We start from the raw sequence: 18,409 nt of genomic DNA on the forward strand, positions 1-18,409 counted from the left end.
TGGGCAGGATGGAATCTTTGGATCAGATCTTTTATGAACAACAACAACTACAGTTACTGCATGCACATGGTTCTAGTGCACATCTCTTTTGAGCAGCCTCATGGAGTGCTGCTTTGATGGAAGGAAATCCAGATCTGGCTCTGTGTGCAGCTTGTTTTCTCCCTTCATCACAGCCAGCTGGCTCAACGAGCCAGGAGTAATTTGTTCTCATGTCTACGGATGACACCAAAAAGGGGGGGGGAATATGGTGTTTCAAGGTTTTATTATCGCTTTTAAGTCTGAATATCCTATACCTCATATAATCAGAATGGTTTTTCTAATCTGTATGAAATTTATTTGACACTGAGAATCTACTTGTTTTGTGGTGTAGTCTGTAACTGAATTTCATAGGGATCTGATGGAGAATGGCCAAGTTATTCAGCTTAAAACTTTTGATTTAATGCCTGTGTGAGGCAGCACTTCCCCCACACTGCCAAGTAATACCTTAAAAATATTCTTTTGGCAGTTATATCCAGTATTCAGGTATGTTGCTTGGACTTCTCTCTTGTTGAAAATCCACTGTGTGCATATAAAGGAATAAGGTTTCAGAGTTAACCAGTTGTAATAAATGGGAGCTGAGGCGAGGACAAGTTACGTGTGTGTTTGTGTGTGTGTGTGTGTGTGTGTGTGTGTGTGTGTGTGTTTCTGCCATTAAGGCAGGTACAGACAATGGCAGCTTATCAGCTTTAAGAGGTACACCGACTAGCACTTCCTGGAGACATTTCAGTGCCTACAAATGCCATGTGCAGCCACTTGAAGCCAAGCCATTAATGTGTGATGATACCTGCATGCCACCCTGCCTGCATGAATCTGCTTGGCTGAGAGGAGGCTGCACAGTAACCTAGATGTGCTTTTTAGATGTGCCAAAGCAGGGGACACCCCCCCCCCCACTCAAAGCAAAAGTACATCCCTTCCCTCCTGAGATATAAACAGAACTGCCCTACCTCAGGCAGCAGATACTGAGGAGGGGAAAGGGAAAGTGATGGTAAGTTGTTGGCAGGCAGAACTGTCTGTGCTATGTGGGCTAACATGCACCCCTTACGCTAGCCTGCCACTTCAGCTGTGGTAAAGGACACTGTCCTTTTACCAGTGTTGAAGTAAGATTCAATTCCTAGTCTGGTTAGGTTGTGTATGTGGTGTGTGTGTGTGTAAAATTTTCCTGCATGGGACAGGTGGTTTAAACGTGTATGTGCATTTGAGGGAGTTTGCTAATGTGTATGTGTATTTTATTGTGTGTGGTAGTTTTGTGTGTCTCTCTGTGTGACAGAGCACGTTTATGTCTCTCTGTGTGAATGTGTATGAGGGGAAATGGTCCCCCCTCTGCATCTGCATATGTGTGAAGGATAATTTAGTAGGAGTGCATGTGGGAGAGAGGATGGGTGACTTCTGACTGCCTTCTAAAATTGTCTTCATTTAAATTTCTCACTGGATGTTATAGATCTGAATTGTTTAAGGAGTGTGTCAGCTGCACTAGCGGTGGGTCACCATTTTTGCTTTGTGGGCCAGATCCTTATCTGCCTCTATGCTCCACAGATCCACTTTGACAGATGGGTGGGACACCACTGACACCATGGGCAGGTTTGTTTGTTTTTTGCCATGCCTACCTGCCAAATCCCATGCACAGCACTTCCAAAGCACCTGACAACCAGCTTGTTGTTGGCCACATGGGTACCACAGCACACGAAGCTTGGCCAACCCTTTGCTTGGCACTTGGGAAAATTGAGCATAAGGGCTTTCAAAGCACTTTCCAAACAACAGCTAGCTCAGGAATAGGCAAACTCGGCCCTCCAGATGTTTTGAGACTACAACTCCCATCATCCCTAGCTAACAGGACCAGTGGTCAGGGATGATGGGAATTGTAGTTCCAAAACATCAGGAGGGCTGAGTTTGCCTATGCCTGAGCTAGCTGTTGAGTGTTTGGGAATCACTGTGCAAAGTGCTTTGCCAGCTCTGTACTTAGCGCTTCCCAATCACCAAGAACAGGGGGGCAAAACTGCTTTCTGTGGGGATTAGCTGTGTGATCAAGTTCTCCATTGGGAACTCAGCTGCGAAGTAAATTGAGCAGACTTGAACTCACTGCCCATCAGTTGAAGGGGCAGGAGCTTCAACCCTGTTTTCTGTGGGGATCAGCCACGCAGTCATGTTCTGAATGGGGAACTTCAGTGAAGAGCTGATGCAGATGAATCTGTACGTGCCCCATACCAGACATTAGACATGACATTAGGTGTGATGCTGGTGGGCACACCTAACAGCCAAGGAAAATGGCCTTGCAGGCCAAATTGGGACCTTTGCTGTGCCAAATATGGCCCACAGGCCAGAACTTCCCCACCTCTCTGGTATAACACATGTAGTCAAAGACAAACCCATAATGACCGTCTTTAGGTTCAGCATGCTGCTTTGTCCTTGTTCCCTCACTTGGCATTTTCATTACTGGGACCCTATAATTCAGCAGCTGTTTTAGAAGTAGGTGATTAGATCTGAGCTCTGCAAACTCACCATGTAAGTTTGGGCATGGGAGTGTGGAGCCACCTTGGGACGAGAGTTTTAGTCACTAAAACTTTTAACAAATGCTTTTAACTGAAGATACCAAAACAAACAAGGTGTGAATGTATATTTTCCTCTCAGTCAGATCTTTCTTTAATTAGAAACCCCACTTAGTGTTTCAGATGAGGTCACAAAGTCACCAAACAAATCATGCACATATGGAATTTTTGAGGCCATGGGAATGGTGCACAAATAGAAGCTTCCTGCTCATACAACTCACACATTTCCTCCTGGTGTTCTGTTCCATCAAGGCCCAAGCCAAGGCGAGCCAGAGTTCAGCTCTAATGGCTTGGGGAAGACCTTTTTCTTAGTGTGATGTTTTCAGCTCTGTAAACCTTACTGCTGGGCTGCTCCAATATGGTTATAATGGGGCTGTTAAATTCCCTGCATCCAAAATTTTGTAGCATGCTCCGGCAAGACTTTGCTCTCACTTGCATGTAACACTGAACAGGCCAGATATATATGGTTGTCCTTTGCATGGATTATTCAGTGCATGTGTGTGTGTGTGCACGCACGCACGCACGGACCAAACTAGTCTTTCCAGTTATTCTGAGTGCTTTGAGATTGTGGCTTTTAAATATCCTGGAAAAATCTTGGAAAAGTGTTTAGTTAGGATATCATCTTAGAGCAATATATCAGTCGTACCGTAGCGAAGGTTAGTGTGCTCTACTCTCACTTTTCCAAAATCTGACGCTGCAAAAGAAGTTAGCCATCTAACGTAACGCAAGCCATCTCTTACGTTAGGGCAAAGCCTGCATTTTATAATCTATCTGCACCTTCTAGCCCCTCTCCAATTAATGAACCCCTTGATTAAAAAGGTTTATTAAGACTGCATGCCCTGTTTGTGAACACAGAAGATTTCACTTCTCTGTAGTGTGCAGCATCTTACACATGAAGAAACAGTGGCTATTGTACAATTGGTCTGAGTTGGGGACCCTTTTGGGCCCCTGTGCATCATCTGATGGGCAGGGGATACAAATCTGCTCTGTGGAGGATTCAGGCAGAGGAAAACTTCCCCATGCATCAACTGATGGGCAGGGAGTTCAGTCCTGCTTTCTGCTGGGATCTGCCCCCCCCCAGCTGTGCCTCTGCCTGCACCACACCTGATGTCACATATAAGGCCAGGTGTGGGGAAGGTGGGTGTGGTTTGGGAAAAATAGCCACATGTGCCAAATGGAGAACATACCTTTGGGGCTCCCCAGTTGTTAGAGCAACCAAGTGTGTGTATCTAGAAGGTGAATTAAACCCTAATATATTGTCCAAAACTAAGCCAAATCTCCATCTAATAGAAGCCGGTTAACTGGCAGGTCATTCGTTAAAAGGAGTGGTTGTGATTCATCTTCTGGAATGCTACACTTGGCAACACTGAGATCTAAATTACTAGTTTCAAGTGATAGTGGAGTGAATGGAGCCATTCACAGCTTGCACAGAACTGATGTGCATTAAACATGTGCGGTGAACACTTTTCCTCATACACACCCCACAGTTGTCCATGGTGCTGATTGTGCCGGGCACAATGCAGTGCATGTACTAAAGCCATCCCCATGGCCTTGGTCTAACCTTGGGAACATTTAAATTATGTCTTCTGAACATGGGAATATTCAGTCCTGGAACAGTTTGTCCTGCCACAACACTGACATAGCTGTGACAAGACAGTGCCTGAAAACCTGCCTAGCAGATATTCCCTTGACACCACAGATAAATTATAGGTGATCCTAGCACTCCATAGCTTTTCCTACCTTCAGTGATGGACAGAAGCCCTGACCTGTCTTAACTGAACAGATGTGATGAAGGCTAGCAGATTCCGTCCTGAGGAAATTTACTGTCATTGAATCGGAGCAAATACCTTGACTGGAAAAGGGCTCTTCAGTATCTTCATGGTAGTGATTGCAGCCTATGTGCTTGTGCAGTAAAACTGGCCTTGCATTGATATCTAGTCCACCAGCCTTCCAAGCTGCTGCTATTATCTTGACTGACTTTCGAGAAAATGAAACTCAACACAGCCTTTAAATTACTTCCTGCAGTTCTCCTCCTCTTCAATCCCTGGTGGCTTTTGTTCTGTCCAGCTTGATAAATAGTCTCCTAATGATCCTTGTTAGGGCCTTGATCCCCCATGTATTTGTAAACCCCCGGCTGCTAATTAGCCAATTATCTCTGCTAGTAGGACCAAGGAATTCAGACTACAGCAGGCTCGGTCAAGGCATTGTGTGGTGCTCTGTGCTCCTTTTCCTCTGCTAAAGTAGAAGAAGCAAAATTAGCCTGTGATGTGTAACACTGGAGGTGAAGCAGTCTGCTTTTTCACCTGTAAAGGAAGACAAACAGGGTACTCATATCCATGGGCATAGCCAGGATTTGTATGGGGGGGGGGGGTCAGTGTTGAGCTATCTGCCACACAATTGGTCAGCTAGTTAAGTATTTTTATTTACTTAGCTATACCCATGCCTATGCCACTTTTTAAAAAAAGCCTTTATTGAAACAGATCCCAGGATAGCGCACAACAGCAACAATTAGAAATAATTTTCACATTCAATAAAAGCAAAACATAAGCTATCAGAAAACCAATATATCAGCTGTCGTACAACAACAACAACACCACAGCTGAAGTCCCAAATGGTAGCCCCTTTAAAAATGCCTGGGCACCTTTTCCACTATAGGTAAAAACCATGGGTAAAAAAAACAAAGAAAACAAATGGGCAAGAATGATTCTGAGCTTGAAAATTATCAGAGGGAAAAGGGTTAGGTGGTTTTTCTCCTCCTCTGTCCAATATGCATAGACTTCCTCGCTCCATCTTTCTTTCCTTCTTTTTGGTGGAGGGGCAGAGTTTCTGCAGAGGAAAAGAGCATGAGGCTTGCTGTTAGTTTGAGCTTTAATGGAAGAGACATATCTCGCCTTGGGCTTCTGCAGAGTCATATGGATGTTTCTGTCCTAAACAGCCCTTGATTGTGACAGGAGCAATCACAGAGCTCCCTCCTATGGCAAGAGGATTGTGTCATTGGTTGGTAAAGTCAACAGATATAAAACACATGGAACTTTTACATGCCTGGATAGGCTTGCCTAAAGGAAGGGCCTTGGGGAACCCAACAAAGGTGCCGGCCTGATTTCAAGAGGGAGGGACTTCTAAAGTATGGGTGCTGCTCCACTGAAAGGTTTATTTCTTCCACGTGCAGAGCAAGTATTATGTGGCACCTGTAACAGTGCCATTAGGATATGGGATATTTCATAAGTAGATTTTTAAAGAATGCTGTGGATGGAGACATAGGACTATCACTTACAACATGCAAACTGATGCACAGGTACTGAGCAACAGCAGATTTTCATATTGATATGAGATATTCTTTCCTCTAGGAAAATACATGCACAGAGAACAGCCCCAACAGAAATCACTCCCCCCCACTACACCTTACATGTATCAGTTAGCTGTGAAGGTTAAGATAGTGCCTACTCTTTGCATAAATATTTCACAGCTCTCTTCTTCAGCCTCCTTACTGCCCGCTTGCTTTCATCTCCCTGTTTACTCTTTCCTCATGGGGCTTTTGTACATAGTTCCTTGCCCACCAATAAGTGCTGCGTGATCTTTTGTTTCTCCACTACAGCTGTCAGGATTTGGCTCTATTGAGAGGCTGTTGAACTGCCAAATGATCTTTTAACTCTGTGCAGAGCTCAATTGTCACCAGTAAATTATGTCTTCCACCACCCCTCATTTCAAAACAGGAGGAGGCAAGGGAGCCCGGGGGATATGTTTGGAAATAAAGAATTATTGTTCATTATTTATTTCATAACACATCGCTGCTCCATAGATCCTTGTGGATGCTCCTCAATTCAGACACTAAGATTTCACAGTGGCTCTTCTGTTTTGAAAGTTTGATAATCTTTACAGTAGAGGAGCTGTGTGGTGATACTTGACCCCGAGCGTTGTTCTTATTTCAACCCACAGCAAGCTATGAAAAGTACCTTCTGGCTATACTCTCAAAACTGTGGGTGGTCACAACCTTACAGCTTTAGAGAGGTAGTGCAGAGAAGATAAGGGTGCTATCAGGTAGCCTGCCAGTTATCTTGTTAGATATTTGAAGATTTTGTGTGTTGACTTTGTGGGTTGCCTCGGAGCGCTTGCTCCTTGATTGAAGATGGAGTAGCTATGGGATTAGACCTGTGGAAATCATCCCTCCAAGACTGAGTAGCTGCTCTGTTTGTCTAGGAGCAAGCCCTTTCAGTCTTCACTGAGACCAACACAAGATACATTGGCTGCCTCAAATGATTATGGTCATCATTTGAGAGGTGTGTGCCAGCATCTGCCATGACTGAGCATGCCGGAGCCCACCTCTTACTTTGTGTATCATTACAGTTGCCAATATCGGGAACATTTGCAACCTTGTAAAGGATTTTACAGTTCCTTGGCTTCCATCGTATTGGGTGTGAGGGACAATCTACCAATTGTGCCACCCCCACTTTGGATGCTTGTGCCATTAACTTGGAGCCCTGGAATTCATGGAATCAGCCTTTGACATCTAAAGACATTTTAGCTCAGAGCTCACTTCCAGGTCAGGTTGGGCCACCTGTAACTATTCTTTGGGCATGAATCTGATGTACCCTTTTCCTTCCATGGAGCAATATTGGAAAGTGACTGTAAAAAAAGAGATTATTTTAACTTGTGTATTTTGCTTGCAAAGCCCACTCCCCACCCTCCTTTTTTGAGGGGCATGCTCTTTCATTTGCTGAGCTGTAAAATGGAAAAAAGATCCTTAATTTGCTCCATTGGTGATGTTCAGTGAAGTAAACATTTGGTGGAATGCAGGGTGCAGTACTGAAGGCTATTCAAATACCTGAGAAGTAGGGAAAGAAGGAGGTTGCAGTCTAACTGAAACTCCAGAACCTTCAATGCAGATGTTCCAGAATGAGCTTCTATGAAATATCTAGAACAGGGATATTTTGTGTGTGGGAGCAGAAAATATCTTTGATCGGGCCACCTTAAAGTGATATCTTCCAGGTCAGGCTAGGCAGGTCAGGCTTAGAAGCTAGGCAGAAGGAGACCAGTTGCTTCCATTCCTGCTGAACGTGTCACTCTACAATGAAGCAAGTACTGCAGTAACATGCTTTCTCACCCTTTTGTCACTCTTGTTTTATTAGGTGTTTGCAAAATCCCCCAAAATTATCCAGGCACGACGTAAACCCTCAAGGTAAGGCTCAGTGTTTGATAAGACTACTTCATGGAGAGTCTTTCTTGTGAAACTCAAAACACCAAGAATCACAAGTGGGGTGAGCGCAGCTGTGTTCAGGTTCCGCTTGCAGGTTTCCCACAGGCATCTGCTTGGCCAGTGTGAGAACAGGATGCTGGACTAAATGGACGTTTGGCCTGATCCAGCAGGGCTCTTCTTGTGTTCTTCCACTGTTCTATTCATAATTAGGGACATGCAAAACTGCCTCCATTATTTCCATGGATATATCTGCCTTGCTTAAAATTGATAACACATGTTCAAGATATTTATCTGCGAAAGCTAATACACTTTAAAAAAAACAAAAAAACAAAACAAGGGTAAGGTTTTTCCCAGATAGTTATTTGACATGTTAGTTCATGTGTTCAGATCTGCTGTTATACTGCTTTGTATTCATTTAAAGGCACAGAGATTTAGGATATGTTGTGCATGGCTCCCAGCTGAAAGGCAAGGAGTAACTGAAAGGAGTAACTGGAACTGAAAGGGGTAACCTTAAGAATATAATAAGAGCACTAAGAGTTCAGGCCAAAGGCCTATCTAGTTCAGCATCATGTTTCCTATAGTGGCCAACAGCATGTCTCTTGGGAGCCAAAAAGGGCAGTCACTCTCTTCTGTTATTGTCTCCCAGTAGCTAGTATGTTGCCTCTGATGCTGGAGGGAGCCTTTTCATATGCACCCATGCTTCTTCTTAGAAAGAGCACTTACTGGCTTACTCTTGAATAGGGTGCAATGACATTTTTTGTTCCCTACTTATGTTATTGCCAGAACACTATTTTCAGGGTGCATATTAACATCCTGCACAATAGGGCAGTGCTTGTTCTTGTTCTATTTCCCCATGAATCTACAAACATTTTTGGACAAAGGGTTTCTTAATTCAGGATGCTTGTTAAAAGCTGAAAAATGTGTTTCCTTGTGGCCCTATGCTTGCGTTACATGGTGTCAGTGCTGACATCCAGTGTTTGGCTTAAATATTTCCCCTTCTCCAAACACACATGCACTTATAGACATTATGCAACAATACTTCTTTATGGTGCTGTATTCCTTGGTTGGAATTATTCCCACAGCAGTTTCTCTGGTTGCTACAGTCTCTGGGTATCCCCAGATTTCATTCTCCGCATTTTCCACCGGTCATCCTGCACGATGGAACCATATTCTGCTGTGCAGTATTCCATTGAAAGAAAAGCTCAAAGAGAATGTTGAGAATGGTGTCTCTCTTCCTTGAAGCCACAGTATTGCCTTACTCCTGAAAAGTGTTCATAAGCACACATGATGATTTAATTAAAATCTCCATGGAACAACTGCACTTTAAAAAATGTTCAGAAGCCCCCTTGAAACACCCTGTGAATGTCCTCTAAAGTTGTCAGCAGAAGCAAAGTGAAACAAGTTTGTGTATTTCTTACTGCTAATAATAATAGTTTATTAATCACCTTCCACCCAGTTGTGTCATGATGATGTGCAATAAACAAAAACCGGGAGGAAACAGCTGGTACATTTAAAATAAAACTAACACAATACAGAATAGTTACTCATGCCAAAAACCCATTTTGGGAAAGCCTGCTGGGGAAAAAAAATGTATCCAATGGTTTCTGGAAAGGGCAGATAGTGGGCACCTATTGTACCTCAACAGGAATGCTATTCCACAGAACAGGCAGCCATGCAAAAAGTCCTGCTCCAGATTACTTGCTTTGCTTGCTCCACCAACCTGCTGGAATATTTCTCGATTCTGTCCTCACCCCAGGTGCTGGTGGCAGCAATAGCAGCAGCAATGGTTGCTTGCTCCACCCGCTCACTTGGGACTTCTTGGACTTCCCTTGCCGTGTTGAAGCTTGGTTGCACAACAGACAAGTGCAAGTAAAGTAAAATGATGACACACACATACATGCACACAGTTGCACAAACAGTGCTAGGGGAAGTTTACACAGGCAGACTTTTCCATCTTTATACCTTTGTTCTTTCCTCTCTGCCATTGATGGTTTAGTTGCTTCTATTTGCCCTAGGAGCTTGAGCCTAAACCAGGCCATGGAGGATACTTGTGAACTAGACCTGGTGTATGTCACAGAACGGATCATTGCTGTCAACTTTGCAAGTTTGTCGGAGGAGCAGACCTTCTCTAGCAACCTGAAGGAGGTGGCACAGATGCTGAAATCCAAGCATGGGGACAGTTACCTGGTAATAAGTGTGGGATATTTTAATTCATTTTTACTGTTTTCAGAAAAATGGTGGGAGCAACTGCATTCTGTGAGCATTGAATTCTGACATCATTAGCTATATTCTATTTCCCACAAATGCACCATATTAAAGAAGTCTAGACTTTCTTTTGTAATTGGTCTAGACCTAACTCATTTCCCTGGTCATTGATGAAGCCCTTCTTTACTGATTTCTACTTTTCAAAATTTCATTGTGGTTTTGTGTCACAACATCTCTAAACCCCTTTCGCCTCACACAACGCTGCTGATTCTGTCCACTGGGTGGTATTCAACTAGGATTTACTCAAAGAAGACTTTGTTATGTTCATGGGTTTATGTATGGCAATGGGTTTACTCTGAGCAAACCTTAGTTGAATGCCACTCATTTTTGTTGTTAACATAATGCTGGCAGCTTCAAAATCCTGAAAGCCCACCTCATTCACAAATCCATTTCATTTTCCATTCAAGTAAGTTGCAGAAAATATATGGGTGCCTAAGCAGTACATTGAGCTAACTCTGAAAATCAATAATAATAATAATAATAATAATAATAATAATAATAATAATAAGAAGCGTACAACTCGTGGTTGCAATTTCAGGAAGAGGAAGCACATGCTCATGTGTGTGTTTGTGGTTATTGGGGGGGGGGGAACATGCCATAGCCTTGGAATCCTGTAGTTGAGGCTCCCATTGAGTTTTCTATCAGATTGTTGTCCACAGGCCTCCACCTCATCAACCAACTCTCCTAACATGGTTTATTTCTTTCCCATCCACTAGCTTTTTAACCTGTCAGAGAAGAGGCATGACATCAGCAAGCTCCATTCCAAGGTAAGATGGAGATGCTTATTGATAAATCATGGTTTTTGGTGGAAAGGGTGAAAGAGAGATATCTATGACAGGTTGGGGAAGAAAACTCTATGATACTCGGGGTCTCTTCCAGCTATATAACTCTATGAACCTAAACATGCTACAATTCAACCTCCAGATCTACTTCCCCTCGGTTGTATGTCGTTTTTGGCTCTAGGCTTCAGTCTCAGAGGGGACTGCCTGAGTTGTTCCTGTTCTGCTTTTTGGAGTTCCCTCTAATGTGCTGCTCCTTAAGCCTTTTGTATGTGTACTTCTCTCTGCATGTTTGTTTTGTCCACTAATCCAACCATGCTGCTGCTGTCTTTGGTTGCCAAAGAAGCTGTTCATCCATCCAAACCCAGGCACATGGCTGAAATACTTTGCCTGCCTCTCTGCTCTGAAGGAACAGCTAATGTTGTAGGTTTGCCACCACATGTATCAAAGGACAGTGGCAGCAGGTTGATATTGCTAGGTTGGCAAGTTGTAGTCAGGCAGGGAGCCACGGGCAAAATACCAATCTCCTATAAATTTCTGGGACAGAGATAGGAAGTGGTTTCCTTCTGCAAGCAAAGGCTCTAGCTTCACTGGTCAGAAATCACAGCAAAGCAAAAAGACGAGATAAAAGTATTGGAAATTGGGATCTGAATTCAACCTAGCATTTACCATATATAAGCTTTTGATGGTGTTCAAAGTACTTAATCTAAGCAATCTTTAGAACAATCCTGTACAGTAGGTCAATATTATTATCCCCCTATTTCAGAGCAGGGTAGAAGCCGAGGCTGAGATAATAGTGGCTTGCCTTGTGAGCTCCTGGCAGAGGCAGTCATGCTCGTAGTCAACACATGAGTATGCACACAGACCCATACTGTAGGATGGTCAATTATTCATCAATGAAGGTTGTTAGCATTGGCAGTTCTGTATGAAAAATATGGCCTTTGCAAAGTTTTGCTGGAAGCTCTTGAGATGTTCCTAAGGAATGTGCTCAGAACTCCCCAACTTTCCATATAAACCCAGCCTCAAAACTCTGTAAAGTGGATTATGCCATGAAGTACTATGGGAATTTGTTGTCCTTTCACGCTGCCTCAGAATCTTGTGCCTGAATTGAGCTAGCCTCATCCTGCCTAATGGCCTTCAAAACTGGGATTTGTTGTTGTTGTTTAGTCATTTAGTCGTGTCCGACTCTTCGTGACCCCATGGACCAGAGCACACCAGGCACTCCTGTCTTCCACTGCCTCCCGCAGTTTGGTCAAACTCATGGTCGTAGCTTTGAGAACACTGTCCAACCATCTCATCCTCTGTTGTCCCCTTCTCCTTGTGCCCTCAATCTTTCCCAACATCAGGGTCTTTTTCAGGGAAAACTGGGATACCTTTGTTCAATAGCAACATCTAACCAAAAGTTTACCGGGGGAGGAATCTTCATCTTCTTTAACACTTTCCTTTCTTCTTCGTCTTCCTCCTGCTTGGAAACTTCTGCTCTCCTTCTGCCACAGGTGCTGGATTTCGGATGGCCTGACTTGCACACACCTGCTCTGGAGAAGATATGCAGCATCTGCAAGGCCATGGATACGTGGCTCAATGCTGATCCTCACAATGTGGTGGTTCTGCATAATAAGGTGAGAGAGAAGTGTAGGAGTTTTCCCTGCAGAGTTTCCACGTGGTTCCCTCCTCTGCTTAGGTGGAAAGGACAGGAGAGCTGGCTGTGTGAATGACAGCCATTTGTTTTTAACTTCTATGTGTGTGTGTGTGTGCGTGTTTTTGGGGGTGCGGGGGTTATTTGGTTGTTTTTATTTTGATTATACTTTGTGATTTTATATTCTGATTTTATTCTGTGACCCGCCCTGAGACCTCCGGGTATAGGGTGGTATATAAATTCAATAAATAATAATAATAATAACACCATTTGAACCTGGCACCTGAAACTTACCAGGGATGATGCCCACCTGATTTCTAATGGGAAGGAATTCCCTAGAATAGGGCCTACTACATGGAAGGCATGAGTCATCATTGCCATAATCTGTGCTTCTGGTCTATGGGAGACCATTAATATGCTCCCCCAGTTCGTCTCAGTGATTGGCTTAGGACACACAGGGTCAAGCAAGCCTTCAGGTATTCTTGCCTAACTTTTGCAGGGGTTTTGTACATTAGGGGGTTTTGTACAACCTTGCCTAGTAGCAGATGGGAAAGAAAGTCCACCCTCCCTTTAGCAAGCCAATAACCAACACATATGGCCGGACTGGCAAGTGAATTTTATTTTTCCATGGCAGCCAATAACCAACACATATGGCCGGACTGGCAAGTGAATTTTATTTTTCCATGGCAGCTGAGGGCAGTAGAGTGGCTTCACAGAAGGCACATGCAGGCTGTGTGGTGCACACAGATCTCTCCTCCAGTACCTCCCTGCCCTCATTATCTGTCTTTCTCTGCCTAATGGTAGGACTAGCCCTGACACTGCTGGTATTGCATTAATGATCATATTTGCATTGTTGTTATATTTGGACATTTTATTCCTTTCATTGCTTATGTATGAGGATGGAGAGTGTTGTTGCTTATAAAAGGACTCTTGCTATTTTGTTCAGATCATTAAACTTCAGTCAGAAATGCAAGCAGTGGAAAAAGGAAGCAGTTTTCTTCTATGCCTGTAATGGGAATCAGAAAGTATAACGGGTATAAAAGTATTGGAAGGATAGTATGGGAGTAAAGATGGGAGTTGGATGGGGATTAGGTATTTAGCAAGTTGTGAAAGGAGAAGGAAGCATATCTTTATAGATCACTAGACTTCTGTGATGAAAATGCATATGGATTTGATATGCATCAGATAACTGTGGAAGATTAATCAAATACCTTTTAGATTATAGTTTGGGGCTTTCTACTGCCTTTGGATTTCTGCTGTTGGTGGTGTAGTCCTTTGTTCTGAAATCTGCATGGAACCCCTTTGGAGAGATTGCTTGAGATTTTTGGAATGAGGTGCCATGAGTATGCTGATGACATCCAACTCTGATGGCTTTTTCAGATGTGATTTTCCTGGGTTTAAAAACCATAATTAAGCCATTGATCCCTTGATCCTGGTCAGTTTACATTGCAGTTTCACATCATGTCCAAAATGGGGAAATATGACTTAATGCCAACTTATTAACCAGGATCTTAAAGCCAAATCAATCCAGCAAGGTTATTGTTTTCCCCAGGCCATTTGGGTGTTCAATGCAATTTATCCGCCACTTCAGTTTTTATTTCAGTGCTTATTTCTGAGTTTTGGTCCCTTTTTTATGTTTTTGCTGTATTGTATTGTAGTGTTTTATGTTTTTATGCTGTAACCTGCTTTGGATTGATCAGAACAAACTCTGCGCGCAGTTTTAAGTACAACAGATAAAACAAAATAGACCCTGACAACAGATTCAGAGTCATACTAGATGCAACAGGGCAGCCATGCTTATTTGTGAATCTGCCCAGCTTGCTTATGGAGCAGGATTGGGGTGACACCCATTTTAAAAATTGAAACAGAGTACATAGATGTTGGTGCTAACCAGTGGCGTAGCGTGGGGGGTGCAGGGGGGGCCGGCCGCACCGGGCCCAACATCTGGGGTTAGGGTTAGGGGGTGCAAATCCACGGGTTAGGGGGCGCAAATCCACGGGTTAGGGGGCGCAAATCCACGGGTTAGGGGGCGCAAATTACTTGCCTTGCCCTGGGTGCTGACAACCCACGCTATGCCACTGGTGCTAACTTCTCCCCAATGTACTTCCTTGCCCTCCATTTCTTCACTGTTCAAGCTTCCAGCACTGGAGTTGAATTGAGAGAGAGAATTGCTTGAAGCACAGCTAGCTTATGTTGTACCCTCCAGGTCAGGGTGGTCCAATACATGGCCCAAGGGCTCTCAGCAATATTTGACCCTTGTGCTGCCTTCCAGAGAGCTGCTGGGTTTTGGGAAAGAGGCGTGAGGGCTCTGATAGGGTCCTAGAGTCCACTCCTCCTTCCCAAAGCCTAGTTAGTGTTTCCCACCTTTGGAAAGGAGGTGGGAGGACTTTGGGACCCTGCCAGAGCCTTGTACCTCCTTCCAAAGCCTGACATTTCCCTTACCTGGCTTTGGGAAGGCAGTGCAAGGGCTGGATTGGGTGGGATGTCCCTGGGCTCCTTTGGGAGGAAGACTGGACTATAGATAGAAATAATAAACATAATACCCAATGGTTTCAGGGTGAAGTGCACAGATCTCCATTATTCACTGTACTACAGCAGCTTTCTCATTTTAAAATAGCTCCCTGGTTAGACTTGAGCCGTTTGTGCTTTGAGGTATGACAGTGGGTGCACCAGTTTCCTCTGAAAAGCCTTTTCTTCACAATGTGGAGATTGGGTTTATGAGAGGATGCCGCAAAATCAGAGCTCTCTAACGGCCTCTTAGATTCCTCACAGGTCAATTGGTGTCAAAGGGAACAGCGACATCTATTGACTGGCCTTTCCTTCCTGGTGGAAAATGCTTTGTAAGGAGTAATCGAGAGTGAAGCGGAATCAACCAGCCGGTTTCTCCCTGCCAGCCAACATAACCTTTGATTCTTTTAATTTCCAGTAATAGGCTGCCTGGTCTGAATGGAGCCTGCTCCTCTCAAAAGCCTGGACATATCAGTAGGACATTGTTCCATGGAATGCTTGAGAAATTAAACCTTTGCAAATGCCGATATGAATTGACCTGATTTGGACCTTCCGGACCAACATGTAGATTGAAACTTAATTGCCCACAGCCTTTCATGTTTCCTGAATGTTCTGACAAGAGTTCTTGGTGCAAAAATGTAGCAAGTTACATTTGCAAATGTGCACTTTGAGAGAAAACACATTTTTAAAATAGGTATTTAAATGCACCTTTTTAAATAAAAAGAATGCAGAGTGATTGGAAATAAGTGTACATAGGCAAAACCGACATGGATTGGATATTGTTGTTCTATTCACTTTGGAGAGATCAGACGTTTGAGTGGAGATGGATAGCTGCTTTCTCTTTTATAAGACTTTCTTACTGGTCACTCTAAACCACTTGTGTTGCTTATGTCTTCTGCAGGGGAACAGAGGCCGGACAGGAGTAGTTATTGCTGCCTACATGCACTACAGCAACATTTCAGCCAGGTAAGAGAGCCTCATGCTGTGTTGCAAGAGGGTGGTGAAGACCGTAGTTTTAGTGGTGAGACATAAAGTGGAAGAACGAACAGGCTATTCTGGAGTCTCTGCAACTTTAGCATGTCTGTTTTGATCATAGCAGTCCAGAAAACGACCTTGGAATGTACTTTCCTGAAGCAAAGTCCCAGATCACCCATCCTAATACATGCACTCCAATCGTGCTCTCGTGCCACTTCAAAACTGGTGGTGATTATAGAACTGTTCTATAGAACACAAAATACCTAACGGGAAATAGCTCTTGTCTGGCCATTCTTCTGTGAGTGGGAGAAGTTTCCCACAGCGCTTTGGCTTCTGGAGAAAGGCTTTCTGTTTGGTTTATATGGGAACGAAGGGCCCCAATGAAGCTTCCTGCTGGCCAATTCTCCAGGGAATGAGCTTGAAGGGAGGTGGCCAGAGAGAGTGACTGGAGGACAAGGCCAACAAAGAGGGATGAGAACATGCACTAGGGCCACTGAGTTGGGGTGCAGAAGCTTTGATCTTCTGGGTCTCAATTTTTTTGGTCCCAGAGGGGTCAGTAAAAAGAAAAAAAAGTTTGTTATAGTTAGGCTGATAACACATTTCCTGTTCTACAAGTTGAGGCAGAATCTCCAGTAAGCGACAGTATTATATATGTACTATACTAGAGAAAGAAACATAAATCTGTGATATATGCATTGCTCTACTGAGGATTGGCTTATTGCATCAGTATTTCAATTGACTTATTGCATTAATACAGTCAATTGGCCAATGCAGTCAATTAACTTATTGATAGGATGCCTAGAAATGTCATCATTTTTCATTTGAAACAAAACATTTGGCAGCATGATAACCCATCCCATGCATGTCTATTCAGAACCCCCACTGAATTCAATTGGATTTGTTCCCAGTTGGGTGTGTATAGGCAATGTTGTGCCCTCTCAATGTTATTGGGCTGCAGATCCCATCAGTCCCACTCAGCATGGCCAATAGGCAAGGGTCAAAGGACTCCAGCAACATATGGAGGGCAGTATGTTAGCTGACCTGGGATTGCAGCCTGAAATCCCTATTGAAATTGCCTATATCAATTATTGGGGAAGAAAGAAGAAACCTCTTCTTACTTGGGGCCTCTCTTTTTTTCCAGCTCACCTATGAACTTTCTCCCCTTTCCCATGGAATATGTCTGTGCCAAACTCTTTTCTTTATTCCACAGTGCAGACCAAGCTCTGGACCGGTTTGCCATGAAGAGGTTCTATGAGGACAAGGTGATCCCGGTGGGGCAGCCATCGCAGAAGAGGTTAGTCTGGAGGGCAGGCTGGTGAGGGTTTTCCGCCTTCTATTGAGTGTGGGCTGTGAGCATCATGGAAAAGACTGCTTTCGTTGTGAGACATTCAGAATGGGTGTCTTTATGGCTATCATAGTGTAGATATCAAAGCTCAGGATGTTTCTCATGTTGCAAAAAAACACTGTTTAGTGTTGAATTTCTGAAAGTAAGAGACATATTGGGCCTGCAGTGTATTTTCAGTCAGTTTCACTAGGTGGTGCTGGAGCCAGTCATGATGAGTCTTTGTTTTTTAATGGGCAAATGTTCCTCTGTCTTGTAGCCACTACCAACATCTCAGCATAAGCTCTCCTTTTTAAAGGGCGTTCCAGCATCAAAATATGATCAAAATATGAACTTTGCATTACATAATATAAATGCATTTTTCATGTCTGAAAACAGTTGCCTGCAAATAAAGTGGAACAGGGAATGAGTTGTTCTGCTGTAGACCCTTGAAATAAATCAGAACCAAGCCCAGAACTGCACTAGCAAGATTTGACACCAAATGTAAATCTGGTTGGTACTCCAGAATATTAAGGCTAAAAAGAACCAAACTTGTGCCAACACCTGTCAGGCAGATTATTCAAAAACAGGCCCTACAGTGCCTAAAGCCAGGGAAGGCAACACACTAATTCCAGACAAGTTCTGCTGAGCAAAAATCTTTCATGCCAGCTTCTGAGATATCTTAAGAAAATCATGAAGCACGTTTAAAAAACAAGCAGATTTAGAGACTTGTGGCTGAGACCTTAGTATAAAGCACTATGAGAGAATAGTTTCACACTGTTTACAGAGGGCAACTTTTCTTTATTGAAGCATTAGTCTTTTAAGAGGCTCCAACTCACCTCCTGACTACTCTTGTTGTTTTTTTCCTAGGTATGTCCACTACTTCAGTGGTCTGCTGTCCGGCACCATCAAAATGAACAACAAGCCCCTCTTCTTGCATCATGTCATCATGCATGGCATTCCCAACTTTGAGTCTCAAGGAGGTAACTGGCCTTTTCCAACCCAGCCAACATCATGCAAACATAGCTGTCGCGAGGCTGAAAGATAACAATGTCAGTTAGTTGATGAGGAATCCCATAATTTGTAATTCTCACTACGGACTGACAGATACAGAAGAACAAAGTGACAGAATATTCAGTAGATAGAACA

At 43.6% G+C, this 18,409-nt stretch overlaps 1 protein-coding gene across 22 annotated transcripts in view; it reads left to right on the top strand.

The window, feature by feature from the left end:
• Window positions 1-18,409, top strand: part of TNS1 (tensin 1) — a 323,516-nt gene that overhangs the window by 206,962 nt on the left and 98,145 nt on the right. For 19 of the 22 annotated variants that reach the window (XM_081885288.1, XM_081885304.1, XM_081885307.1 and 16 more), the window contains 7 exons: window positions 7,709-7,758; window positions 9,792-9,963; window positions 10,758-10,808; window positions 12,317-12,439; window positions 15,866-15,930; window positions 17,150-17,233; window positions 18,131-18,243. In XM_081885288.1, coding sequence (XP_081741414.1) covers window positions 7,709-7,758; window positions 9,792-9,963; window positions 10,758-10,808; window positions 12,317-12,439; window positions 15,866-15,930; window positions 17,150-17,233; window positions 18,131-18,243 — 658 coding nt within the window. The remainder of the gene's footprint in view (window positions 1-7,708; window positions 7,759-9,791; window positions 9,964-10,757; window positions 10,809-12,316; window positions 12,440-15,865; window positions 15,931-17,149; window positions 17,234-18,130; window positions 18,244-18,409) is intronic. The other 3 variants (XM_081885299.1, XM_081885295.1, XM_081885297.1) reach the window with 1 other exon arrangement.

Source organism: Podarcis melisellensis (assembly GCF_964234715.1).
Source record: "Podarcis melisellensis genome assembly, chromosome: 1".
In the NCBI taxonomy this organism is placed as follows: Eukaryota; Metazoa; Chordata; class Lepidosauria; order Squamata; family Lacertidae; genus Podarcis; species Podarcis melisellensis.